Consider the following 27,535-nt stretch of genomic DNA (forward strand, 5'->3'; position numbering starts at 1 on the left):
TATTGGAAGTCATGAAAAATGTTCTTAATTCCAATTTTTTTCGCAACTTGAAAGGGTGTTCTATGGTTTTGAAGATTTATTTGAACAGGGATGGTTTCTAATACACCAAGGGACAACATGTTCCAGAAATGTTGCTTCAAAGCTACCATATTGGGGTGTTTGCCTTGGAGCAGACACTTGGGACTACATTCAACAATGTGGAGCCCTTTCAGTGGTCCTAAAATAAGCACAGTGATTATCAGTTTAGCAGCGCACAGGCTGTACGCTGTCCCGAGAGCATTCAAGCCACTGCAAATTGGTTTTAATGGCTAGCCCAGGGATCTGTAATAAATGAATGCAGGCCTCACATCAACATAGAAATGAGGCTCCTCTGTCCACTTTCAACCAAGGTGGCTAAATTTGTTTTCTCCCTGGTCAGTGCTTGCAAACTCCGACAAGCGTCTTTTGGATCTTGAGCAGCCAACCAGGCTGCTCAATAAACACCCAAAAACTGCCAGCGTTGTATTTTCTTGTGGAGTTAGAAGGAGTAGGAGCAGCACTGGCTCCACAAAGCTGCTCCACGAGGCTGCCCACCCTCTCACTCTCCCCTCTCGAAGGAGCAGCATATAGACCTGGACATGAAGTGAATTGGTAAGGTTCCAAAAGAAGGGAGAGCTCCCCGAGTTGCCTGATTGGTGCCTCCAGTTTGACTGACTTAGTTTGGAGCATTCTGATGACTTTTAAAATTCCTTCATGGGATGTGGGCGTCACTAACTAGGCCAGCATTCATTATCCACCCCTAATTATCTTTGAGATGATTGGGGAGGCGATAGCCTAATGGTATTATCACTAGGTTATTAATGCAGAAACTCAGCTAATATTCTGGGGACCCAGGTTTGAATACCGCCATGGCAGATGGTGGAATTTGAATTAAATTTTTTTTAAATCTGGAATTAAGAATCCACTGATGGCCATGAAACCATTGTCGATTGTCGGAAAAACCCATCTGGTTTACTAATGTCCTTTAGGGAAGAAAATCTGCCATCCTTACCTGGTCTGGCCTACATGTGACTCCAGAGCCACAGCAATGTGGTTGATTCTCAACTGCCCTCTGAACAAACGCAACAAATGCTGGCCAGCCAGCGACGCCCATGTCCCATGAATGAACAAAAAACATATCTCGTTTGGGCCTTAGGCCTTCCTGTTGCAGTCATTGTGCATTGTGATTTACGAAATAAAATGTGACTATTTGCCCTGATAGTCTCTTCCCCAACCACTAGCTCCTGTCCCATCTATATGGTCTCTAAATACAGCTCTCAGTCCATCTTATTCTGTGTCATCCCAAAACTGTTTCCACTTCATCCCTATTATTTGTTGTTCCTGAATTCTGACTAATGTTCTACCTTGCAGTATTTTGTCTCTGGCATCTACCTGGCCTTTTCATTGTACATCCAGCAAATAACAGCTCATGCTCAACTTCACATCCTTCCCAAGTGACAGCAATGTTGCCCACACAGTCCGTCCCAACTCAAGCATATAATCTGTAGCAGTTTATGTCCTATCCCACATTATCATCCCTAATTAACTCATCCGTCTTTTACTTTGCTCCAAAAGCCTGCAGAAATATTATAGTTGCTAGCGTTAAGTATTTACATAACTGTTTGATCATTTTTGATGCAGTGGTACATGAAACTTGCAACACAGATTTACTGAGATCACTATCCCTTTATAAATCAATGCAGATTGCACCTTCTGACTCCACAAAGCCTGTCCACCATCTACAAGCACAAGTCAGGAGTGTGATGGAACACTCCCCACTTGCCTGGATGGAGAGTGTTCCATCAACAGCTCCAACAACACTCAAGAAGCTTGACACTATCCAAGACAAAGCAGCCCGCTTAATTAGCACCTTAATTGGCCACAAACATCCACTCTGTCCACCACCGACGCTCAGTAGCAGCAGTGTGTACTATCTACAAGATGCACTGCAGCAATTCACCAAAGATCCTTAGACAGCACCTTCCAAACTCACGATCACTTCCATCTAGAGGACAAGGGCAGCAGATGTATGGGAACACCACCGCCTGCAAGTTCCTCTCCAAGCCACTCAGCATCCTGACTTGGAAATATATCGCTGTTCCTTCGCAGTCACTGGGTCAAAATCCTGGAATTCCCTCCCTCACGGCATTGTGGGTCAATCCACAGGACATGGACTGCAGCGATTCAAGAAGGCAGTTCACCACCATCTTTTCAAGGGCAACGAGGGATGAGCTGAAGATACCTGGCCAGTCAGCGACACCCATATCCCACGATTGAATAAAAGAAATACCATCATTCTCGGGATTTAGGACAGTTTCCCACTTCATACATCCATTGACCTCTTTTCCTTATATGAGGATACTGACTATCAACTCTTATAGCTCCCCAAAGTCTGACTTACCAGCATCTCCATGGATTGCACTAGAAATGACAATGTTGCCACATGAGAGAGTTTTCAGGCTGGCCTGAAATCTCAGCAGGAATGCCAGGTCAACGGGGAAGTGTTGCTCTGTAGCAGTGAGAACAAATACCTCTTATACATATCTTTTTCAATTTATACAGATTAAAACAGTATGTTATTGTAATTACGTCACCTCTATATTTGAACATGCCAATGCCTCGCAGAAAGCTTTACCATGACAACGTCATTGCTTAGTCAAACCTGATTGGATTCCTTGCTGGTTAAGTACCAGCAATTGTTGACAATGCAGTACTGATGCCTTTCTACTTATTTCAAAATTACGAGTTGCACACACTAATGACAGAACTCACGACGTGATAATATCCCGTATTTTATGCGAATCGCATTTCTTTCGGACCACCCTGCTGTAGGCCACATTGGTGTTATCCCTTAAAAAAAACCTTTTCTGAAACTGTGTCGGCAAGTATTTGACATTGAACTGGAACTGCTATAAATAGAACTGCAGCCCCATCAGAGATCAGAAATCCCATCCCCTCGCACAGTGTGATATGGTAGCTCTTTGTTGCATAATTACATTTGAACCTAATTTAGAAAAGAAGTCATCATGAATATTTCAGAGATCACAGGGGTTGCAGAGGCAGACGGCTGTTACTTCCTTTCTATTTCCTTTTGACGTTCAAGGGTAGATGTTCCAAGGCAGTTGGCACAGCCCTCGAGGGGTGAGAAGTGCCCGCTTCTCAATATACCCAATATGCTCTCCGCGCCCCCCCCCCCCCCCCCCCCCCGCCAATGGCAGTTTTACTTTATTAAAATGAGGACATGTTTAAATGGAATAATTGTATAAGTACAGTTTCTCGCCGGAAATCCTAACTGCATGCTAACTGGAGCCTCGGCTAATAGTGTAAAAATCTGTCCTTTTTTTTGGAGGATTTTTGGGATAGATTTACTACATTTTGCCCCAGCTGTTAGTTATTTTATGCTGGACACTTTACTGATGTTGCCTTTTTTTTCCCCCTGTATTTTTGCGGCCACTGCTTTGCTTCTCCATCCTGGATTGTTCGTGGCATTTAATGCAAATTGGTCGCCGTGGGCATTTCACAGCCAGCAAACGCAAACACAGAAAGACAGCTGAGCATTTCCTTCTGCCTCAGCCGCAGCCCTGGGACTTGCGGTTTTGAGACGCTTTTCAGCTGACCCAGACGTGTGGGAGAAGACCTCTCTCCACTGCCTCCACTTCACGAGGCAGCGGCACCGTCTGCTGCTCAGTGACCTGAAGACATCTGGAGCTAGCACATCTCTGCCAAGCAAAGTGAAGGTGACCACAGCATGGCCTTTTCATGCTCACAGATTCACCTGAGCAACCCGAGTTCTGTAACCACCTCAGGCATTCGGCATTATTCAGTAAATAATACCTGCAGTGTTTGCAAGACACAGCAGCTGAACAGGCGTAGCGCTTTGACCAGGTGATGGGCTTCCTTCAGGTATAAGATGTTGCACAAGAGCTCCTTGTACCAGTCCAAAGGCTACCTTGTTTTCACTAGTTATTATCTAGGAAGTAGCAATGATCCTATCAATCAACAGCAGTCCATAATACCTGTGTTTTCAAAAGGTAGAACAGCACTTGGGAGGGGAGATTCCAGTGCTAACCCCTCTATGCCGCACTGCCCAGTCCCCGACACCAGAAGAAAGTTGAAAGTCAGGCCATATATTTCCTGTTCCACAGCCAGCTATCTCGGAACTTAGAAACAGGAGTAGACCATTCAGCCTCTCAAACTGGTTCTGCCATTCAGTGAGATCAGTGCTAATCTGTATCTTAACTCCATCTACTCACTGTAGGTCCTTAACTTTCAATATCCTTACATCAGTAGTACAGTATTGAAGGTATAGAAGTCAGTGGTACAGTATATCCATAAGGATAGGCAACAACACCTCCTCCAAGATCATCCTCAACACCGGTGCCCCACAAGCTGTGACTTCAGCCCCTTACTATATTCATAGAGTCATAGAGGTTTACAGCATGGAAATAGGCCCTTCAGCCCAACTTGTCCATGCCACCCTTTTGTTTTTAAACCCCTAAGCTAATCCCAATTGCCCGCATTTGGCCCATATCCCTCTATACTCATCTTATCCATGTAACTATCTAAATGTTTTTTAAAAGACAAAATTGTACCCGCCTCTACTACTACCTCTGGCAGCTTGTTCCAGACACTCACCACCCTCTATGTGAAAGAATTGCCCCTCTGGACACTTTTGTATCTCTCCCCTCTCACCTTAAACCTATGCCCTCTAATTTTAGACTCCCCTACCTTTGGGAAAATATATCGACTATCTAGCTAATCTGTGCCCATCATTATTTTATAGACCTTTATAAGATCACCCCTCAGCCTCCTATGCTCCAGAGAAAAAAAGTTCCAGTCTATCCAGCCTCTCCTTATAACTCAAACTCCTTATACACCTCTGACTGTGTGGCCGAATTCTCCTCCAACTCGATTTTCAAGTTTGCTGATGGCACCACCATAGTGGGTTGGATCTCAAACAGTGATGAGATGGAATACGGAAAGAGATAGAGAATCTGGTGAACTGGTGCAATGACAATAATCTCTCCCTCAATGTCAGTAAAATGAAAAAGATCATCATCAACCTCAGGAAGTGTAGTGGAGGACATGCCTCAGTCTACATCAACAGGGATGAAGTGGAAGTGGTCGAGAGCTTCAAGTTTCTAAATGTCCAGATCACCAACAACCTATCCTGGTCCCTCCACACCGACACTATAGTTAAGAAAGCCCACCAACACTTCGACTTTCTCAGGAGGCTAAGGAAATTTGGCATGCCCACTACGACTCTCACCAACATTTACAGATGCGCCATAGAAAGCATTCTTTCTAGTTGTATCACAGCTTGGTATGGCTCCTGCTCTGTCCAAGACCGCAAGAAACTACAAAGGGTCGTGAACAAAGCCGAGTCCATCTCGCAAACCAGCCTCCCATCCATTGAGTCTGTCTACACTTCTCGCTGCCTTAGAAAAGCAGCCAGCATAATTAAGGACCCCACGCACCCCAGACATTCTCTCTTCCACCTTCTTCCATAGGAAAAAAGATACAAAAGTCTGAGGTCACGTACCAACCGACTCAAAAACAGCTTCTTCCCTGCTGCTGTCAGACTTTTGAATGGACCTACCTCACATTAAGTTGATCTTTCTCTACACCCTAGCTATGACTGTAACACTAAATTCTGCACCATCTCTTTTCCTTCTCTATGTATGATATACTTTGTCTGTATCGTGAGCAAGAAACAATACTTTTCACTGTATACCAATACATGTGACAATAATAAATCAAATCAAAGCAAAGCAGTCCACTCAATCCAACTGGACTTTGTCAATGTTTATGTATCTCATGACCCTCTTTCATTTAACCCTATAAGCATATCCTTCAATCCCTTCCTCAATCATGTTTTTATTTAGATTATTCTTTAATGCACCAACCTTCTCAGCTACTCCTTATGGTAAAGTGTTCCACATCCTCACCACTCTTGAAAGGGAAAGGAGGTTCTCCTATGTCCTCTGTTGGATTTATTAGCGACTATCTTAAAATTATGAATTCTAGTTTTGGACTCCCCTGCTAGTTGAAATATATTGTCCCAGGTCTTAGGCTAGAAGCGGTGGCAACATCTTCAGGGTTCATTAGCACTCCTCCTCTGAGACTGACAGGGACTTTCGGAATTCACAAAGATGTTGTTAACCGCAGACACCCAGAAGTTGTTGTCAGGGGTTTTCATTTCTTTAGAGGGCACACTGTTAAAATTCTACATCCCCTCCCTGCCCCAACGTCAGACTGCAGTCAATTAAAAAAGTTAAAGTTTATTTATTAGTCACAAGTAGGCTTACATTAACACTGCAATGAAGTTACTGTGAAAATCCCCTAGTCGCCACACTCCAGCGCCTGTTCGGGTACACTGAGGGAGAATTTAGCATGGCCAGTGCACCTAACCAGACGTGGGGGGAAACCAGAGCACCTGGAGGAAACCCACGCAGATACAGGGAGCACGTGCAAACTCCACACAGACAGTGGCCCAAGTCGGGAATCGAACGCAGGTCCCTGGCGCTGTGAGGCAGCAGTGCTAACCACTGCGCCACCGTGCCACAATTGGAAATCACTGAACTAATGGAAATTTGTCCTTTTACACTATTAGTCTCTACATTAAAAAATCTTGAAAAAGTTATATCTTGCTGAATGAGACATAACTAGGTTTTTAACGGTATACTAGATTCTTAATTACTGCTGAACAGACTGACGGGCTCTGAAAATCTAATTTTATATTAGTGGAAAGCAATTTTTCTCCATTATGGTAAAAACATTCACATTTTTCAAATAGTATTTTTAAAAGTCTGTTTATGGTATCTCAACTTCGGCTTAATCCTATGCGTATGTCCCAGTCATTTATTTAGCACTCTATAAAGTTTTAATTAAAAATGAAAAAAATCTGTTTATTTTACTTCCTGGATTGCTGTCTGTGAGGATACTTCAGTGTGATTGACTGCTTACTCTGCTGGATAGCATCACTGTTGCTGGATGCCTGGAGATCTCTTGGCTCGCCACCAGTTTCAAACTGACTTTGGGAAAGGGGAAGTCAATGACACAGAGATCTTTGTTGCACCTTTTCTTTGAGGTCAGCTGATCACAAAATCCAAGCACCTCCAGGAGGTGGAAGCTGCCTGACTGGCACCAGTGGCAAAGGTAGGCAATGGCCATTTTGGAGCTGCTTGCCTATCCAATTAGGGCAGGCAGCCTTTCGAGTTGGAGCATGGCAGAGGGTGTCCATGGATGAGACTGGTAGGAGCAATGCTCATGTTGGTGCTCATTGGACCCAGACATTAATTTGAAAACTAATGCAAATTAATTTATCAAGGACCTGCGATGAACCCGACAGCTGTGCACAATCGCTCACAAGACTGTTTTGACTCAGTGGAAAAACATTAAACAATTCCAATCACAATCTGACAGGCCCCTTAATGAGCTGTTTAAAGAGCTTAAGAGACTATTAATTGGCAGCGATCATATTTCCCACTCCCTTCCACCACCCCAATTGGTCCTCAGTGTCTGGTGAGCATTTTATTTCCTCCCCCAGCAAATTTGTGTGAGTTTTGAACATTCAACTCTCTTCCTTCCTAAGTGTCCATGTTGACATTTTCCTTTTACCTCCCGATTCAATCATTTTCATTCTTTATTGTTCCTCAATTGAAGCCAGTTGGCAGCAACTAACCACCTGAGTCTTAGATTCATATGTTATTTACATAATTGTTTGATTGAAATAAAACAAAAAGTGCTGCCTGAATATACTCATGATGTGGAGATGCCGGCGTTGGACTGGGGTAAACACAGTAAGAAGTTTAACAACACCAGGTTAAAGTCCAACAGGTTTATTTGGTAGCAAAAGCCACACTTTTGCTACCAAATAAACAAGTGTGGCTTTTGCTACCAAATAAACCTGTTGGACTTTAACCTGGTGTTGTTAAACTTCTTACTGTGAATATACTCAGGCAGGTCTGACAGCATATTGTCATGTGAATTTACCTTTAAGAAAGTTTTTTTAAAAATCATGCAGCTTACAGCTTCAGCGGGGGGATTGAGCTAACTTGGTAGTCAGGTGGTAGGGTTTTCAGTTTCATTTGTGGCAGTTAGGTTTTTTTTCCTTTGGGGCTTTCAGCTTTGTTTTTGGGCAATGTATTTGGAAGCAGTTTAGCAGCAAGCAAAGAAGCAATCTCTTTCTCTCCGTTTTTTCCTCTTTGTTTGGTTCTGCCTTAAAGAAGCTATGTTTTAGGAAACAGATTCGACTACAATATCTCCTGAGTTTCTTCACAAGAGAGTTTCAGCATTCAGCCCTGGAGGCTGGATTCCTGTAACAAGTGGGCATTATCCTATGCTGTATTGTATTTATTTGGAGAGTTTTGTGTATTAGATGTTGGCTTTGGTTGGAACACATTAGAGATATTTCCTTAAGAGTTATACATTATTGTGGTTGTTGTGTTTCTTGATTGTAGTTGTTAAAAGTTCTTGCTAATTGTCTTACTATACATGTCAACATTATTAATTCTTAATTAAACTTTGTTTTTGATAAAAGCTCCTCATGGGTCAGTTGAATCATACCTGAAGTGAAACCTCTCATGCTCACCCTCGCCAAATTCAACGTAAAACGTTACAGGTCAGGCAAACTTCATTGAACACCTTGAAGCATCCAACCTGACTTGTAACAATATATAGAGGGAGAAACAGAGGTAACATTTCGAGTGAATATGACTCTTCTTCAGAACGACCTTATCTACTCATAAAGCTCAAAGTAGCTGAATGAAGATGAGGGTTTGCAAAGTTCCAGGAGCCTGCCTGAGGTTTGGGAAAAGAAAATACCAATGACACTGTAATGACTTCAATCAGGCCATTGAGGTTGGCCTATTGGAATATGAACTCACCGATTAAGGAGTCAATTGATGGGCCAATCAGGCAGTCTTTTCCTTGTATTTAATCAGGAGTGTCAGTTCCTCTAGGACTCCTGAAGGTCGACTGCTGACTGGTAGCACTCTGTGTACTGCTGTTGGATTGTGAATAAAGGGATTTTGGTGAAGGGACTTCTGTCTCCTAAGACTTATTACAGACACATGAGTTTAAATTAAAACATAAATAAAACCATGGAGCTAATAAGCTTTTTCTCTCTTGTTTCTCCCTCATCCTGATCTCTCTTACAAGCCATGATTTCATTGGGGAGTTCACCACAAGTTACAGAGAGTTGTCCCGGGGCCAAAGTCAGTTCAATGTCTATGAGGTGAGTACAGGCTAATGTCCATGCTGTCTTGTATAGAGATGCACACATGTACGCTGTGTAAACTTTGATACTGATATATATGTGAGCCATAAGTCATAACCCTATTTGTGCTGCTATTGATATTGAGTTATTATACAGCTGTATATGAACTGACACCAGTGTGCTTATGTAGACGAGCATCTGCTCCAGACCGAAGTCCTGTGGTGGGGGCAGAAAGTCAGAGTGACTTCTGTGGCAGAGCCTAGCGGGTAAGCCACTGAATTGCGCAATGTTTGGCTCACTGATCATCTAGCATGGTGGCAGAGTGATTAGCACTGCTGCCTCACAGCACCAGGGACCTGAGTTCAATTCCAGCCTTGGGTGACTGTCTACGTGGAGTTTGCACGTTCTCCCCATGTCTGTATGGGTTTCCTTCGGGTGCTCCAGTTTCCTCCCACGTTCCAAAGATGTGTGAGTTAGGTGGATTGGCCGTGCTAAATTGACCCTTATTGCCCAAAGGTATATAGGTTAGGTGGATTAGCCATGGTAAATGCGCAGGGTTATGGGGATAGGGTGTGTGAGTGGGCCTTGGTAAGATGCTCTTTTGGAGTATCAGTGCAGACGTGATGGGCTGAATGGTCTCCTGCACTGTAGGGATTCTATGGATTCTAATTTTCCTGATGAATCATGCAATGGGGCGAGCAGGGGCAGGGCGAAAACCCACCCCAGTCATAGTATCCATGCGCACTCTTATCCTGCCTATCTCTATGTGTATACCACTGCGTTTCCTCCAAGCCAGCACTTCACCCACCACCAACAGACTCTGACCGTCCTACCCTACTTCATCCCACTGCCCCTTTAACTGTTACTGTTCCCTCCTATCACCAGTACCTTCGGTTTGCCCCCTAGGATTCCTGTTTTGACACCCCCTCAGAGTGCAGAGTTCCCTCCTTCCCACCCCAATCACCCTCTTACAGGGTTCCCTCCCTCCCCGATCGCCACCCAGCAGAGTTCTCTCCCTCCATCCCTCCCCGATTGCAATAGAGTCATAGATAGAGTCATAGAGGTTTACAGCATGGAAACAGGCCCTTCGGCCCAACTTGTCCATGCCGCCATATTTTTTTAAACCCCGAAGCTAATCCCAATTGCCCGCATTTGGCCCATATCCCTCTATATCCATCTTATCCATGTAGTTCTGGTCACCCTATTAAAGAAAGGATATTATTAAACTAGAAAGAGTGCAGAAAAGATTTACTAGGATGCTACTGGGACTTGATGGTTTGAGTTATAAGGAGAGGCTGAATAGACTGGGACTTTTTTCTCTGGAGCATAGGAGGCTGAGGGGTGATCTTATAGAGGTCTATAAAATAATGAGGAGCACAGATCAGCTAGATAGTCAATATCTTTCCCAAAGGTAGGGGAGTCTAAAACTAGAGGGCATAGGTTTAAGGTGAGAGGGGAGAGATACAAAAGGGTCCAGAGGGGCAATTTTTTCTAAATGCTTTTTAAAAGATAAAATTGTACCAGCCTCTACTAAATGCTTTTTAAAAGATAAAATTGTACCCGCCTCTACTGCTACCTCTGGCAGCTTGTTCCAGACACTCACCACCCTCTTTGAAAAAATTGCCCCCTGGACCCTTTTGTATCTCTCCCCTCTCACCTTAAACCTATGCCCTCTAGTTTTAGACTCCCCTACCTTTGGGAAAGGTATTGACTATCTAGCTGATCTATGCCCCTCATTATTTTATAGACCTCTATAAGATCACCCCTCAGCCTCCTATGCTCCAGAGAAAAAAGTCCCAGTCTATCCAGCCTCTCCTTATAACTCAAACCATCAAGTCCCGGTAGCATCCTAGTAAATCTTTTCTGCACTCTTTCTAGTTTAATAATATCCTTTCTTTAATAGGGTGACCAGAACTGCACACAGTATTCCAAGTGTGGCCTTACTAATGTGTAGAGTTCCCACCCTGCCACCCCTGCCACCCCTTTCCTTCCCCCTCCCCCATCATAACACCACCCCCACTCTGGCTCCAAACTCCCTCAGACCCCACACCTTTGACATTGGGCACCATAACTGTGTCAGGGCAATGTGCAGTGCCAGGGTGGCAGGCGGACAGTGCCAGGTCTTCAGTGGCTTCAGATTCCCCCCAGTGAGGCCATCATGTCCGTCATGTCTAGTCTCCCGCTAGATGGTCGGAGACCATCTGTGATTTAGTGAGAACTTCAACCAGCGAGCAGTTAAGGGCAAGTGAGCCTGCACGATAGCGTCTGGGTCTCGCTAATGACATTTAAATAATGTCATTAATATTTAAATCAGCTTTGCACCCTTTCTGGGCATGAAGCCAATTTTGCTGGCAAAACAGGGCTGGTACGATCGGAAGAGATGAGAAACTGGGTGAGTTTCTCATTTTTCACCTCTCACTCTATCTTACCACCTCATCTCGCTGAAAGTCAGGCAGGACGTGGTCGTAAGATTGCGCTCTGTATCTTAAAAGGCTGGAAATGTAGCAACAATGTGAGCTTACCTGTTTTTGGTGCTACTGGTTCTGAAGAAGGATGTATGCCTATGCGGATATTGCTTAATTTGGAACTATAGGGATGGTTAGCTGTTAAGAATTATACCTTGTCATGGTTTAAGTAATTTTAATTGATAAAACTTATGCCAGTTTTTTTGTTATATTTTATCTATGTTGTTAAATAAAGTTTGTTTCAATAAAAGCTTCCTAGTGGGTCAATAGAATCACATCTAAAGTGAAACACCTTATGCTCGCACTAGTGCCAAAGTCAAAAACAGTTGCGGGTCTCGGCTAACTTCATAATGTACCTCGGAGTTCCTGATCTGGTCCCTAATGGGTAAAATGGGCTCTTCATCATTCATTTAACGATCCTGTTATAGTGATGGGTCATGAGTGCTAAACACAGGCAAACTAAATAACATCAGCAAACCACTGTACCATTGTGCCACCGTGGGCGGCAGGCACAGTGGTTAGCACTGCCGCCTCACAGCACCAAGGACCTGGGTTCGATTCCTGGTTTGAGCCACTGTCTGTGTGGAGTTTGCTCGTTCTCCCCGTGTCTGCATGGGTTTCCTCCAGATGCTCCAGTTGCCTCCCAGTCCAAAGACGCGCGGGTTAGGTGAATTGGCAATGCTAAATTGTCCCTTAGTGTCAGGGGGAGTAGCTAGAGTAAATGCATGGGGTTATGGGGGTAGGGCCTAGGTGGACTTGTTGTCAGTACAGACTCGATGGGCCAAATGGCCACCTTCTGCATAGGATTCTAAAGGCCAACCTAGAAAACTGGCAAAAGCTGACCAACATCTTCAGAGCAAAAAGTGACAACTCCAAAACAGTCCAAATACTGGCCTGTGATGTGTGAAAACAAGTGAAAGTACAGATAGTGCTATTGACAACGCTTTGTCTTCACTTCAACTGCATGTATGCCCAGCATTAGGTCACAGTGTTGGAAGTTTAAAAAATAAGCCTGAATACACAGCTTGTAAAACGATTTATTAAGGAGGATGTGAACCGTGAAAGAATGGTATTTATTTTTTATCAGGAGGGATGATGAGTTCTGGTATCTTTTCCTCTTCTCAAGAAAATTTTTATCTTGGCGCTTTATTTGTTGCGTGCTTTCCGTGCTTTTGGGGTTTATTATTTAAGCTGAGAATAATAGGACTTTTCAAGGTCCAGATCCTCCCACTGGGAATTCAAACCCAGTTGCCCTGTTTTGAACTGAAGCTCTTTACAATGCACAGTCATTATCAACCCAACTAAATTAAGCTGCCTCACAAACCTAGGGTAAACTGCACTAGAATTATGACAATTCAAGATCCAGTGCCAACGCTTAACAAGCAGCATGGTGGCACAGTGGTTAGCACTGCTGCCTCACAGCGCCAGGGACCCAAGTTCAATTCTGGCCTTGGGTCACTGTCTGTATGGAGTTTGCACATTCTCCCCATATCTGCGTGGGTTTCCTCCAGGTGCTTTGGTTTCTTCCCACAGTCCAGAGATGTGCGGGTTAGGTTGATGGGCCATGCTAAATTGTCCCTGAGTGTCAGGAGGATTAGTAGGGTAAATACGTGGGGCTACGGGGATAGGGCCTGGGTGGGATTGTTGTCAGTGCAGACGTGATGGGCCGAATGGCCTCCTTCTGCACTATAGGGATTCTATGATTCTATGTAAAATATAAAACCGGCAATATAACCAGCAAAAGACATTGATATTCTTGGCTGAAGTACAGCTGGAACTGTAATCAAGAAATACTTCATTGTTTTAGTTTATACACTGTTGGTGAACACAATATTATTTTAATATAGTTTCCATATTAATACCTGTTCCATTTAAACCCTCGAGTCAGAAGTTTATAGGTTCTAGCTCCACATCAGAGACTTAAGTATGTAATCTAAGCTAAGACTTGAATTCTGAATGTTGCATTGTCAGAGATGCATAAGAATAATGGACTTGGGAGCAGGAGTAGGCCACTTGGCCTTCGCGTCTGCTCTGCCATTTGATAAGATCATTGCTGATCTGATTGTGGCCTCACCTCCACTTTCTGGACTTCCCCTCCTGCCAACTTTGTAGACCTATCCTTGCCCCTTCTGCCTCTTGTCTGCATCCTTTCCTTTAGCAGTATCATCCAGCTATGGAAAGAGGCTGCTTAGGCTGGGGTTGTTGTCCTTAGAGCAGAGAAGGCTGAGGGGGGTGTTGATCGAGCTATACCTTATTATGAGGGACATAGATAGGGTAGATAGGAAGAGGTTTTCCCCTTAGTAGAAGGGTCAGTAACCAGCGGGCATAGATTTATGGTCAGGGGCCGGAGACTTAGAGGGGATTTGACGGAGTTTTTTTCACCCAGAGGGTGGTGGGAATCTGGAACTCACTGCCTGAGAAGGTGGTAGAGGGGTGAGCACTCACAATATTAAAGAAACATTTTGAAGAGCACTTGAAACACCACAGCATACAAGGCTATGGACCAGGTAAATGGAATTAGAATAGATTGGTGCTTGATGGCCGACGCAGACAAGATGGGAGAAGTGTCTCTTTTTGTGCTATAAAACTCTATGGGGGCGATCTTCCCAAAAATCTCTTAAGTGCCAAATGAGCTTGAAAGTGGGAGAGAATCGCGTCCATGTTTTGGGTGTGTTTCCAGACGCAATCGTGTGGCACTTAGAAAAAAAAATGAGGCAATTGATTCTCGCCATTCAGGGGTGTGGACTCTATTCATGCCAGGAAGCCAGCTGCAGACTGCTAGAGAGCACTATTGCGCATGCGTCCTGATCTCCTGTGTACGATTGTGTCCCAGACTCTCTAATAATATTAAAATTAGGTAATGAATATTAAGATCAGCCTTGCACCCTCGTGAGGCTGGCAGAGCAGGGCTGGTAATATCACAAGTGGTGAGAAATCGAAGCCGAACGCAGTTTTGCCTCTAACGTGATCATACCGGCTCACCACGCCGATCGTGATAAGCTAGTAAGATCACCCCCTCTAGATCTATGGAATCAGCTTCCATATCAATGCCAACGACACCAAGTTCAGCCTCTACACCACCTCTTCCCACCCCTTTGTTCAAGACTTGGAGTTGTAAATCCCTCCAGTTAAATGTGGGGAATTACAAAGTAATTGTATTCAATCCCTCGCTCCTGATTCCATCATTCTTGCTCAGCCAGTGTCTCAGGCTGAGATCACATTGTTCACAGCCTTGGTGATCTGTTTGACCCTGTGCAGAGCTGCCAACCTCCTATCTTCCCCATCATGAAGGCACCTGCTTCTGCTTTCGTAACATTCACCACCTTGGTCCGTCTGCCCTTGAAACTCTTCTGTCTGTCCTTTGACTCACCTGATAAAGGAGCAGCGCTCTGAAAGCTCATGATTCCAAATAAACCTGTTGGACTTTGACCTGTTGTGAGACTTCTTACTGTGCCCACCCCAGTCCAACACCAGCATCTCCACATCTTGAAACTCTCGTTTTTGCTTTTGCCGCTTCCTGACTTGACAATTCCGATGTTGTGCTCCATCCCTGGTAAGTTGCAGCTTGTCCAAAACTGTAGCCTTCTCCACACCACATCACAAATGCCTATTACCCCCGTCCTCATTCACCTATATCAGTCCCTAACCCTCGCCACCTGCAATCGATCCCAGATCAAATCTCAGATTTAAAATTGTGTTAAAATTTCTTCATGGCCTTGAACTTCCCCACCTCTAGCAACTCCTCCAGTATTCTAATCCCTTCTCCCCTCTGTCCTCTCTATCCCTCGGACTCGGGTGTCTTGTACATTCTCTCCCCCACCCTTCAGCCCACATTGACAGCTGTGTTTTCAGCCACTTTGGTCCCTCGCTCTGGAATTCCCCGACCGAAACCCGTCCATCCCTTCACCTCTCTCCTTTCAGAACGGCCTTAGACCTCATCACTTTAACTCAGCTTTTGGCCACATTCCCTAATCTTTCCTTTGGCTTGGCCGCCTTTGTTTCCTCACACTTCTGTGAGATTCCTTGGGGCACTTTTCTGCATTAACATTCCTGTAAAAATGCAGACCGAGTTAATGCTTCCTGCTGTTGAGTGCAATCAATGTCTGAAACTAATCCTCTCCTCCAGGAGGGAAATGACAACCCTTTAAAAAGACTATAAAGTTCAAGAGGCTAATGTGGCTGACTACTTAATAGTTATAATGGCATTTTATGAATAATACAGGAAGCAAAGGCCTATCTAAATATAATAAAACCCATTACTCTCGCAGCATCAATGGTTAAGCTTTCAATAACGTTTAAATGCAGCTGCCCTAGACATAGTGTGGATGGAATATGTTAGAGAATAGAGTGGGACAGAAAAGCTAGATTTGACCGTAGTCGCCTGTTTTCAGACCTGCTTAATGTTATGTGATGGAGGGGAATGAAAGAATGTGCAGGTCAGTTATTAGGCTTGCGGTTATCTGAGTGGCATTGTTAGAGTTTTGGGCAAGATTTTAGTCACAACCGTGGGAAAGCGTAGGCCAGTGGCTAATCCCTGCACATCTTTGGCCGAATTAGTATAGCTGTAACACTGTTGGTTCCGTTAGATAGTGACAGTCATTTCTGGGGATTTAGAGGTTATTTTCATTTTTCTTTTATGAAATAAGTGCCCTGATCTTCAGCTGACTTGTTGTGATCTAAGTTAGCCAACTCTGTAAACTTCATTTCTGAAAGTCCTTGTTATAGGCATCAGCACCATCTGGAAGTCCATGTAATATCTCCATCATTAAATCTATGCAACATTTCTATTTCGACAACCAAGCTACACTGCAGAATCCAGTGGACTGCTACCTTCCCCCTTCAATGGGGTCACCTCCCTGCCTCTTGTTTTTTTCCTACTGCACCCTGATGATATTTCCCACAGTGGAGGATCGAAGATCCCAGACAGAATTCCCAGGTTTCTGTTCATGGCAGTTCCCCAGACTTTCACAACTTGCAAGGTTTTGCAGATGGAAACTCAAGACGTCTTCTCGGCACACTCCAGTTGTGTTTGTTCCTGTCAATTTAAAGAAACTATTTGATCTTGCAAAATAAAATGGGCTGTTATTTTATGCCAGAAGATTTTATATCACAGGATTACCCCATTTTAAAAGAAATATAGGTTTGAGGTTGCTTGACTGAACCAGGAAGGCAATGGCAAGCAGCAAATGTTGGTAAGTTGATCAGTTGTTGGCATTAATGAACAGATATGGAGAAAAAAAGAATAAAGAATTAAAATTAGCCACTGAATTATACAGAGATAACAGTTCCATGATAAATATTGTACTTTTGTTTCCATTGAAAGCAGAATTGGATTTTATTTCTATGCACATTTGAAAACCGGATTCCAAAATCCCAGTCAGTTCAGGGTGAGCGTGTCAAACAGGTTCTTTGTAAAAGATCAAGAACAAGAGGCACAGATTTAAGGTGATTTGCAAAAGAAGCAAATGTGATGTGAGAAAAAACTTTTTCACACATCAAGTGGTTGGGCGGCACGGTGGCACAGTGCTTAGCACTGCTGTCTCACAGCGCCAGGGAGCCGGGTTCGATTCCCGGCTTGGGTCACTGTCCATGTGGAGTCTGCATGTTCTCCCCACATTGATCATTCTTCCTGGAGAAACCACAGTAACATACAATGAAACCTCAAACGTTCAGTGAAGACTTCTTATTTTCTCTGGGACTGTGTGCGCGGCATGGTGGCACAATGGCTAGCACTGCTGCCTCACAGCACCAGGGACCTGGGTTCGATTCCCGGCTTGGGTCACTGTCTATGCGGAGTTTGCACGTTCTCCCCGTGTCTGCATAGGTTTCCTCCAGGTGCTCTGGTTTTCTCCCACGGTCCGAAAGATGTGCTGGTTAGGTGCATTGGCCATGCTAAATTCTCCCTCAGTGTACCCGAACAGGTGCCAGAGTGTGGTGACTAGGGGATTTTCACAGTAACATCATTGCAGTTTTAATGTAAGCCTACTTGTGACAATAATAAATAAACCTAAACTGGAGTCTGGAATGTGCTGCCTGGATGCTGGTGGAGGCAAGTTCAATCGTGCCATTCAAGAGGGCATTAGATGATTACTTGAATAGAAAAATCGTACAAGAATCACAGAATCCCTACAGTGCAGAAAGAGGCCATTCTGCCCATCATGTCTGTACCAACTCTCTGAAAGGCCACAAGGCCAGGCCCACCACTGCCCCACCCACCCCATCCCCATAACCCCATGCATTTATCACGGCTAATCCACCTAACCAGCACATCTTTGGAGTGTGGGAGGAAACCGGAGCACCCGGAGGAAACCCACGCAGACACGGGGAGAATGTGCAGACTCCGCACAGACAGTGACCCAAGCCGGGAATTGAACCCGGGTCCCTGGCGCTGTGAGGCAGCAGTGCTAACCACTGTGCCATTCCGTGAAGTTTCATTCATGTACCATCAATGATATAACCTCTTGAGATTGTCATTATATTCACAAATCCTTAAAAAGTGAAGACAATCGAGCAGCGCAGCCATGGGTGAAAGAACATGCACTGCCACAAAATGAATGTGCATTGATTTACACCCGTTGCATTGAGATACCAACAATAACCAAGTGAACTGCTGCGTGGCTGCGCTTCCTTGAAAGCAAGGAGGCTGCCAGTTTTAAATCAAGAGACAGAGCTACATCTTCATTGTCACTCTCTTCTTGGTGTTGTCTACTGGCCTCATGAGTGTCTGAAAAAGAAACTGCACATGGGTAATATTGTGGTGAGGGGAGGGGAAGCACTAAGCGGTGCATGCTTACACCATCCGCAGCTTGCAAACCGAAAGTGAGTGGGGGGTGATGTCACGGGTGTAGTGCCAAAGTTTGAGGTTTTTCTAAAATTTATTTATTAGTGTCACACATAGCCTTATATTAACACTGCAATGAAGTTACTGTGAAAATCCCCGAGTCACCACACTCCGGCGCCAGTTTGGGTACATTGAGGGAGAATTTAGCAAGGCCAGTGCACCGAACCAGCATGTCTTAGGACTGTGGGAGGAGACCAGAACACTCAGAAGAAACCCATGCAGACACGGGGAGAATGTACAGACTCTGCACAGACAGTGACCCAAGTCGGGAATTGAACCCGGGTCCCTGGCACTGTGAGGCAGCAGTGCTAACCACTGTGCCACCGTGCCGCCCTTGTCAGAGTTCTAGGAAAATGTGTTGTCCATGTTGTTTGTAAATCTGCTATTACATTATTTTCTTATGTATTAATCATTTAAGTTCTCAAAACTCAGCAAAACTGTGCTTTTAAGTAAAAATATCAGTGCCCCCACTGACACCAAGCTCTTTCTCACCGCTCCCTCCAACGACCTTCCCCAGGCCCAATCCCCACCTCCTGCCTCAAACTTCCCCCTCATCAACAACCCACTCCAACCTCCTCCCCACCACTCCCCCAACCTTCCCAACACTTCCCTCTCTTCCCACTCCAACCCCGTACCCCCCTCACATCACTCCTCCCAAATCTCCAGCAATGGCACGGTGACACAGTGCTGAGCGCTGCTGCTGCATAGCTCCAGGGACCTGGGTTCAATTCCCGGTTTGGGTCACTGTCTGTGTGGAGTTGGCGTGTTCTCCCTGTGTCTGCGTGGGTTTCCTCCGGGTGATCCAGTTTCCTCCCACAGTCCAAGGATGTGCGAGTTAAGTGAATTGGCCTTGCTAAATTGCTCCTTAGTGTCTCAGAATTTGTAGGTTTGAGGGATTAGTAAGGTAAATGCGTGGAGTTGTGGGAATAGGATCTGGGGTGGGATTGTTGTCATTGCAGACGTGATGGGCCAAATGGCCGCCTTCTGCACTGTAGGGTGTCTATGAACAAGTGAAGTTGACCTGACAGACTGGCTTTGAAAAATCGGAACACTCAGCCTGAAAGTTCCAATTTTTTTTTAAAGCCGGTCTGTTAGGTGCTGAGCTCTGGCTGCTCAGTTTGGATGATGATAACTCTGTTTAAAACACTCACCCCGAGTATTTGGAACCACCTGCATTCCCCCTTCCCATGCTCTGGTTAAAGGTGCCAGAGCAGTTCTGCAATGCGCCCTTGCACCACTACACTCCTGGACGAAGTGAAAGTGGGATGTGAGAAGGAAGATTATGTATGAGGATACAGTCATCTGTGATGCTTTCAGCCCTGCTGTAGGCCACCGCGTCAGCAATGGGCTGAACCAGTAGTAGCCAGCATAGACTTCCCCAAGGGGTTAGGACATCCAGGGCTCACCTCACCACTCTGATTAGTTTTTGCTGCTTCTGGTTGTGAACCACTTTGTCCTGAAAGATAGAGGGAGGTGTGTCAGTGAGTTTTGTGCAATTGCTTTGGCTGATGTCGTTGTCATGATTTAATAACTGACAGTGTGTGTAACCTTCAAGGTGTGCATCTTAGGTATCAGGCCTGATTGATAGAGATTGTTGATAAGTGAATGAAGGGGGTGTGATGAATTGAGAAGTTGATAGGATGTAGTATTTGAAGATGCTTTTGCTGACCTTGACAACTCATGTGAGGTCATTGAATTTGTTGTAGAACTCCAGTCAGGTCCTCAGAGCATGACTCCTGACATAGATCTCCATGACTATCTAGTGCCGTTTGACTGTGAGGCTGGAGAGCCTCCTGCACCCACCCCACCTCCCCGTAGATAAAGGACAACCCTCCTTCTTTCCACCTCCTCCAACACCCCCAGCACGACATCCAAAAACCTTGGACCCCACTCTCTCCCATGTTGTGCCACACCTCACTCTCTTCCAGGTCAAACTCCCTCCAACCATGACTCGTAGCATCTAATCCAGCCATATTGCACCTCTGCTCTTAAGAGAGGAGGGTCACTTCAAGTGGCCACCCACTTACACGTCCAGCCCATGAACAATGCTGTTAACACTGACCGTACACAGAGACCATTCAAATGAGCAGCCGGCACAGAGTTGCCATGCTGCTGTATCATAGTCACCAAACGCAGATTAATCACGCACAGAATCCCCATACATGTTTTCGGGGGCTATCTAATTTAACTCATGTCGGCTATGCGAGTCCCAATCAGGAACCAGTTGGTGTAGTTAGTAGCCTGTTCACATCTGTGGCATCGGTTTGAAACCAGTCCAAACTGAAAAGATACAAATATTCTTTCTCAGACAATTGGGAGGATCTTCTGTGAAATGATTCATTGAAGCATGGAATGGTTACAGCATGGAACAAGGCCATTCGGCCTGTTGAGTCCATGCTTGATTCCTGCAAGAATAGTGTAGCCAGTTCCACTCCTCTGCCCCTTCTCCAAAGTCGTTGTGGAAGATAGGAGGTCAGCAAAGCTGGGAAAGAAGTCAGAGGAAGCCTCAGAGGCTGTTGAATGCTGACATGGGCTGTTTAAAAGGTCTTATCAAGAGTAATGGATGTCTGAGCTCTCAGCCAAGAATCATTATGTATGCTTAGCTAAGAGCCCAGACATCCATGATTCATGTTGAATCTGCTTTGCCTCAGAGAAAACATTGCTTGATTGACAGCTCAAGCCCTCTGATCTCTGCAGTCAATTTCACAATGTTCATTTATACCAAGTTAAATGGGTTCAATGATTTGTGGTTTTTGTCATTGATATTTCGAAGCATCTCGGATGATTAATTCTTTCATTGCCGTGTAGTGAAATGACTTTTTTTTAACAGTGAAAAGTTACGAATGAATTACTTTTTTCCAAAACTTTTTTTTTCCACATCCTACTGTCAGTTTAGAGTTCATTGGTTCTATACAGTGTATAGTGGGTCACTGGAGATGGAATTGCCACAGCTTAGCATAGGGGGCCTGATGGGCCATGGATGATTGTAGAGAAGCATAGCTGGGTATTGGGGGCATGAGAGACCATGGGCTGTGGGTGAAGGGGCATAGCTTGGCATAGGGTCATGAAGAGGATTTTAAGAACTCAATTTTTAAAAGGTCCCATAATGTAGACTAGGGTTCACAACACCTCTGACGGGTCATGAACTATGACTCTTTAAAAAGCCTAGCCCTACTCCATGAGAAGACGTGTCTATCTCCGCAATGGAGCCAGTTAGTTCAGGAGTGCCAGGTGTGGGCTTTTGACAGGAACCAGCCCATTTCCTTTAAAGACACTTCCAAAAATCAGACAGCTTAGGAATCCTGAAATTGGGTCCTGTTCGCCATTTTTAAAGGGTTCCCGAGATACCCCGCCTCGGTAGAAATTCAGTCCATAGTTCATTGCGGGTCAGAGTCATAGAGGTTTACAGCATGGAGATAGGCCCTTTGGCCCAACTTGTTGGTGCCGCCCTTTTTTTAACCACTAAGCTAGTCCCAATTGCCTGCATTTGGCCTATATCCCTCTATACCCATCTTACCCATGTAACTGTCTAAAAGTTTTTTAAAAGGCAAAATTGTACCCGCCTCTACTACTACCTCTGACAGGCTGTTCCAGCCACACACCAGCCTCTGTGAAAAAATTGGCCCTCTGGACCCTTTTGTATCTCTCCCCTCTCACCTTAAACCTATGCCCTCTAGTTTTAGACCTTTGGGAAAAGATAATGACTGATCAATGCCCCTCATTATTTTATAGACCTCTATAAGATCACCCCTCAGCCTCGTACGCTCCAGAGAAAAAAGTCCCAGTCTATCCAGCCTCTCCTTATAACTCAAATCATCAAGTCCCAGTAGCATCCTAGTAAATCTTTTCTGCACTCTTTCTAGATTAATAATATCCTTTCTATAATAGGGTGACCAGAACTGTAGGGTGATCCCACATCTGAAAATTGGCTACAGGTTGACAAGATTGACGTAAAACCGATGATTTATTGAGAGGCCGTAAGGGTGAGGGAATGGAAAGGTTCACACTCGTAGCAGCTGCAACTCTGAGAAAGGCAAAGCCAGTCAGGCTAAGAGAATCCATTGGTTGGTTGACTCCATTCCAGCTTTTTGGGTGCCCCAAGCAGTTTGGTCAAATAGCAACCAACTCAGCAAGAACATGTAGTCCAGAGGCCTCGACTCAAATAACATTAGATTTAATTAACCAGCTATTACTCAATCCTCATGAGCCAGCACGCACACCCAACATTGTAGACTGCTCAAAAGCATCTGATCGAATGCTGATGGGTTTAAGCACGATCCATTTTAAACAAAATATGCTATTTGCAAACTTATGAAGGAGAAGTGGAGGAAGAATGCAAGGATCAGCATATTGATTGTGTTTCAGATTGATCTCCTGTGCTCTCGTGCTGGCTGTGGATTGCAGAGCGCCCTATAATCTAATCTACAAGAATTAAACTGATTTAATATCTTAAAGGAGCCATCGTTCCCATTGAGTAGGGGTTTGCCATTCCAGGGGCAAACTGCTTTAAATCCCTTAGGATATAGGGAAAGTTGATGTTATGGCAGATGCCAGAGAACGTGTTCCCTAACCTGGCACTCCCGTTGAGGAGTGGTTCTTAAAGGTGTCACCAATGCTGGCCTTGCAGTTTGTGATTTAAAATGATGTGGAAATCAAAAGCTGCAGCCCGGAATTTCCTGAGCAGAGCTGCGAGTGCAGCACCTCACTGGAATTACCCAATTCTTGACATCAATCTTCATCTCAGATATGACACTGTGGCACAGTGGTTAGCACTGCTGCCTCACAGCGCCAGGGACCCGGAGTTTGATTCTCGGCTTGGGTCACTGCCTGTGTGTAGTCTGCGCGTTCTCCCCGTGTCTGTTTGGGTTTCCTCCGGGTGCTCCAGTTTCCACCCACAGTCTGAAAGACATGCAGGTTAGGTGCATTGACCAGGCTAAATTCTTTCTCAGTGTGCCTGAACAGGCACCGGAGTGTGGCAACTGGGGGATTTTCACAGTAACGTCATTGCAGTGTTAATGTAAGCCTATTTGTGACACTGATAAATAATAAATAAATCCTCATCTTGGGTGTGACAAAGGTTTGTGCTTTTTTAAAATTACATTTAATATTCACATTTTTAAAATATAAGAATATTTACCAAAGATGTGACGTTCCCATCCCACATCCCTACTATCATCGTCTGAGCATCAATAACCTTTTGTTAAAAGGCTAAAAGCGGAATATTGCAGATGCTGGAGGTTGTAAATAAAAACAGAAAATGCTGGAAAAACTCAGCATCTGTGGCGAGAGAAACAAAGTTAATGTTTCAAGTCCAATCTGACTCTTCTTTGAAACTCTTCTGTTTCCTTTAGGTTTTAAATCCAAAGAAAAGAGGGAAAAAGAAGAAGTATATCAATTCTGGAACGGTGAGTACCAACAGCAAATGGGTCGCTGAAGCAGAGTGAGGTTGCATTACCCCCACAGCCCCCCGCTGTGGGGGTAATGCAATAATGACGTGCCTTAAAAGCACTAAAAAAAGGTTTATAATAACAAAATCCTCCCTGCCCTGCTCGCCCCCCCTGCGGCTTCTCTTTCCACCGACGCACTGTTACCTGGATCCATCAATCCCTTCCATGTCCACATATTGCGCCTTTGGCGATATTGTCCACAGACGTGGAGTTAACTTTTAACTGTATGTTGGTGACATCCGCCTCTACCTCTCCATCACTTCTCTTGACCTCACATGCGCTTCATGCCATCAGACAGTTTGTTTAGGCTTGAATGAGTTGGATGTTCCCCGGTATTGGGGAGGCTGAAGCCATTGTCCTTGGCCACACAACAAACTCTACTCTTGAAGTCAGTTCCATCCCCTCCCCCGTCTGAAGCAAACCGATCCACAATCTCAGCATGCTATTCGACTCTCAAATGAGCTTCTGACCCCATATCACCTTCATCACAAAGGCAATTGCTTCCACACCTGTAAGAATGCTCACCTCCAAACTTAACACAGCTCATCTGCTGACAAAACGAAGCCCTAGCCCGTACCTTTGTCACCTCAAAACTCAATTGTTCCAGTGGTCAACCTCCCATCCAGAACTCTGCTGCTCACTCCTTATCCTGCAGCACATCTTGCGGCCTGGCCTGGCTGAGCTACTTTGGTTCCCTGTCCCAAACCTTGCATTTAAAATCATCCTCTTCTGGTTTAAGTACCTACATGACCTTACTCCTCACAATTGATATACTGTCATCCAGCCCTATAATCCTTACGAGATGGATGTGGGTGGGTGTTGGGGTGGGGGGTGGGAGGGGAGTGGTTGTTTGGGCAGAGGTAATTAGAATGAAAGGAAGCTTGTGTGGAGTATAAACACAAGCATGAACCAGTTGGGCTGAATGGCCTGTTTCTATGTTTTAGATTCTTATGAGCTGGATTTCTCCCCCCCCCCCACCCCCAGCCCCCCAGCTGCACAATTTCCAACAGTGAAGGTGGTCCACCATTGGCCGGTCCCAGGACCTTCTGGCCCACCAATGTCTATGGGATTTTGCATGCCCCCGTGACCTCCGCCACCAGAGAATGAGCTGCAGAGGGTCACCAGCAGGACTGGAAAATCCCATCAGTGGGAAGGGCTGGAAAATTTCGGTCCATGTAATTCTAAGGAATATAAATGCAAGTTGTTAAGCTAATGTTATATCCACCATTGCACTCCACAAGACCACCATTTGGAGATTTGAGAGATTTAGAAATTACTCAAGCGGGAATGAATGCTGAAAGCAGAGGATTTATTTTCTAGTAGAATCTTAGGACATAGTAAACCTCCCCCCTGCCATCTCAAAAATATATTAACTTCCCACACCTCATTTTGCGATATTTTTTAATCTACTGTAGTTCTATATTTCAAACCAATAACAATTTTCATCAGAAAGCTTTAAAATATTTTCAAAATGAAAATAGTCCAACGAACTCCAATACTACTTTATAAAATGAAGCTTAAATGTACAGATTAATAATTGATAGTGAAATGCCAAACAAACAAATTAGGCAATCACCCACTATTGCAATCAATAGCAATTTCCAGCCTCCTTTGTTCTCTTGGACTTGTCGAGAGAGTATCTGAAAATGTGATTAGTGAGAACAGGTTTACAGAGCTAAATGTTGTGATCTCTGGTCTAACTAATTGATTTCGACCAATCTGGGATTTACAATCTGTAATACTCTTTACTCCACACATATCCCTTGGTGGATACTCACCACTTTATGACAATAAGTGCAACGATCTTCCTGGCTATTTCACAGTAACAATAGGACCTCCACCACACTTAATAGTTTACAGAAGAGGTATGCGACAGTGATTCGTGCAAGAAAGACAACACCTGACATTACACGTCATACTTTAACATTTCAGCACATTTGGGTTGATTTTGCATAGTCTGCAAAACTAGGGAATGAGTGAAAGCTAGTGAAAGAAGCTGACAACTTTCCAAATAGCAGACATCTCGAAACGACCCTGGATATGACAAATGAAACTGAAATCAAATTATGACATTACAGTGAATTACACAATATTGGAATTTTAACTTCACCATAGTCAAGACAAATCAACTGGTGGGTGGGGATAATTGTGAAAGGTTCCAAACGCTGGGCGGGGGGGGGGGGGGGGGGTGGTGGTGGAGAGAGAGAGGTCAGGGTCGGGTTCTGGCAATGGAGAGGAGCAGACATACCAATAGGGAAGTTTCTTGAGTAGCTTGTTGGCCCAGGAGGGAACCATCCCATATCTCCTGGTCCTCAAGCTGTGCGGTAAAGATATTTACTGCCTGATTCTGCCCTTTTATGCCTCCTTTCACCGACCCAATTTTCGGAGTCCTAGAAACATGGCCGTCGTGACATAAAAATAGGATGACTATTAAAATGAAGGAATAAAGGCAGGAAGCCTCTTTATAATATTTAATCGACAAACTCGCTTCCTGTGACCAGATTGGTCACCCATCTCTCATCCCAGCTCCATTGAAGCTGGAAGCAGCTAGATTGAGGCAGATTGGGTTCCAGTTGCAGAAGTTTTCTGTTTTCATATCTGGCAAGATCCCAACATTGCCATTTTTTGGAATTGCGATTGAGTCCTTGGAGACTTATTTATTCAAGTTGATGTTCTACATGTATCTAATTCTCCCCTCTCTAAAAAAAGGTGCAATATTGCCCAGTTCAGTACCTTTCATTATATCATGGTGTGACACCAGTAGAAAACCAGCTTAGATTACCATTTAAGAGATTACATTTGCTGTAAAATGAATGGGTTGAAAATCCTGATCTTCACATCCAATTTCCTAATCCCCTATCCCGGCACATAAAAATCTATGTGAATTTTGGGAATATGGTTCCGTACAGTCTTTTCCCTTATGGAATCAAAGGCATGAAAGATCCAACATAATTCTACAATAAATCCATGTCACCAGGTGTAATAATACCATATAATAATGCTTCCTATGTTATTATCCTGTATTACTGTCAAAGCTGATCATACTGACAGCTTATGTTTCTTTTCAATAGGTGACTCTCCTTTCTTTCAAAGTGGATTCCGATTTCACATTTTTGGATTACATTAAGGGCGGGTATGGATCAGCCGTGTGCTTTATTATATGGAGCATTGAATTATCTATTGATTGAGCCTAAATTATTTCTTCAGTCACTGTAACTGTGCTGAACATCCCTGTTATTAATTCTCTTACAGAACTCAGTTAAATTTCACCGTGGCAATAGATTTCACTGCATCTAATGGTGAGTTTGGATGGGAAATTGAACTCGTAATATTGTAGTTGTTGTACTTTTCTTCATCTGTTCATGGGTATCACTGGCAAGGCCTGCATTTATTACCCACCCCTAATTTGCCTTGGGAAGGTGGTGGTGAGCTGCCTTCTTGGAAGTAATTGAGTGGCTTTCTAGACCATTTAGGGGACAGTTAAGAGTCAACTACATTGCTGAGGATCTGGAGTCACATGTAAACCAGACCAGGTAAAGAGAAC

General features: G+C 44.4%; 1 protein-coding gene across 1 annotated transcript in view; it reads left to right on the top strand.

The window, feature by feature from the left end:
• Positions 1-27,535, top strand: part of LOC144491680 (copine-9-like) — a 380,635-nt gene that overhangs the window by 303,484 nt on the left and 49,616 nt on the right. The window contains exons 11-14 of the mRNA XM_078209852.1: positions 9,181-9,256; positions 23,896-23,949; positions 27,063-27,124; positions 27,244-27,290. Coding sequence (XP_078065978.1) covers positions 9,181-9,256; positions 23,896-23,949; positions 27,063-27,124; positions 27,244-27,290 — 239 coding nt within the window. The remainder of the gene's footprint in view (positions 1-9,180; positions 9,257-23,895; positions 23,950-27,062; positions 27,125-27,243; positions 27,291-27,535) is intronic.

The sequence above is a fragment of the Mustelus asterias genome, chromosome 3 (genome assembly GCF_964213995.1).
Source record: "Mustelus asterias chromosome 3, sMusAst1.hap1.1, whole genome shotgun sequence".
Lineage (NCBI taxonomy): Eukaryota > Metazoa > Chordata > Chondrichthyes > Carcharhiniformes > Triakidae > Mustelus > Mustelus asterias.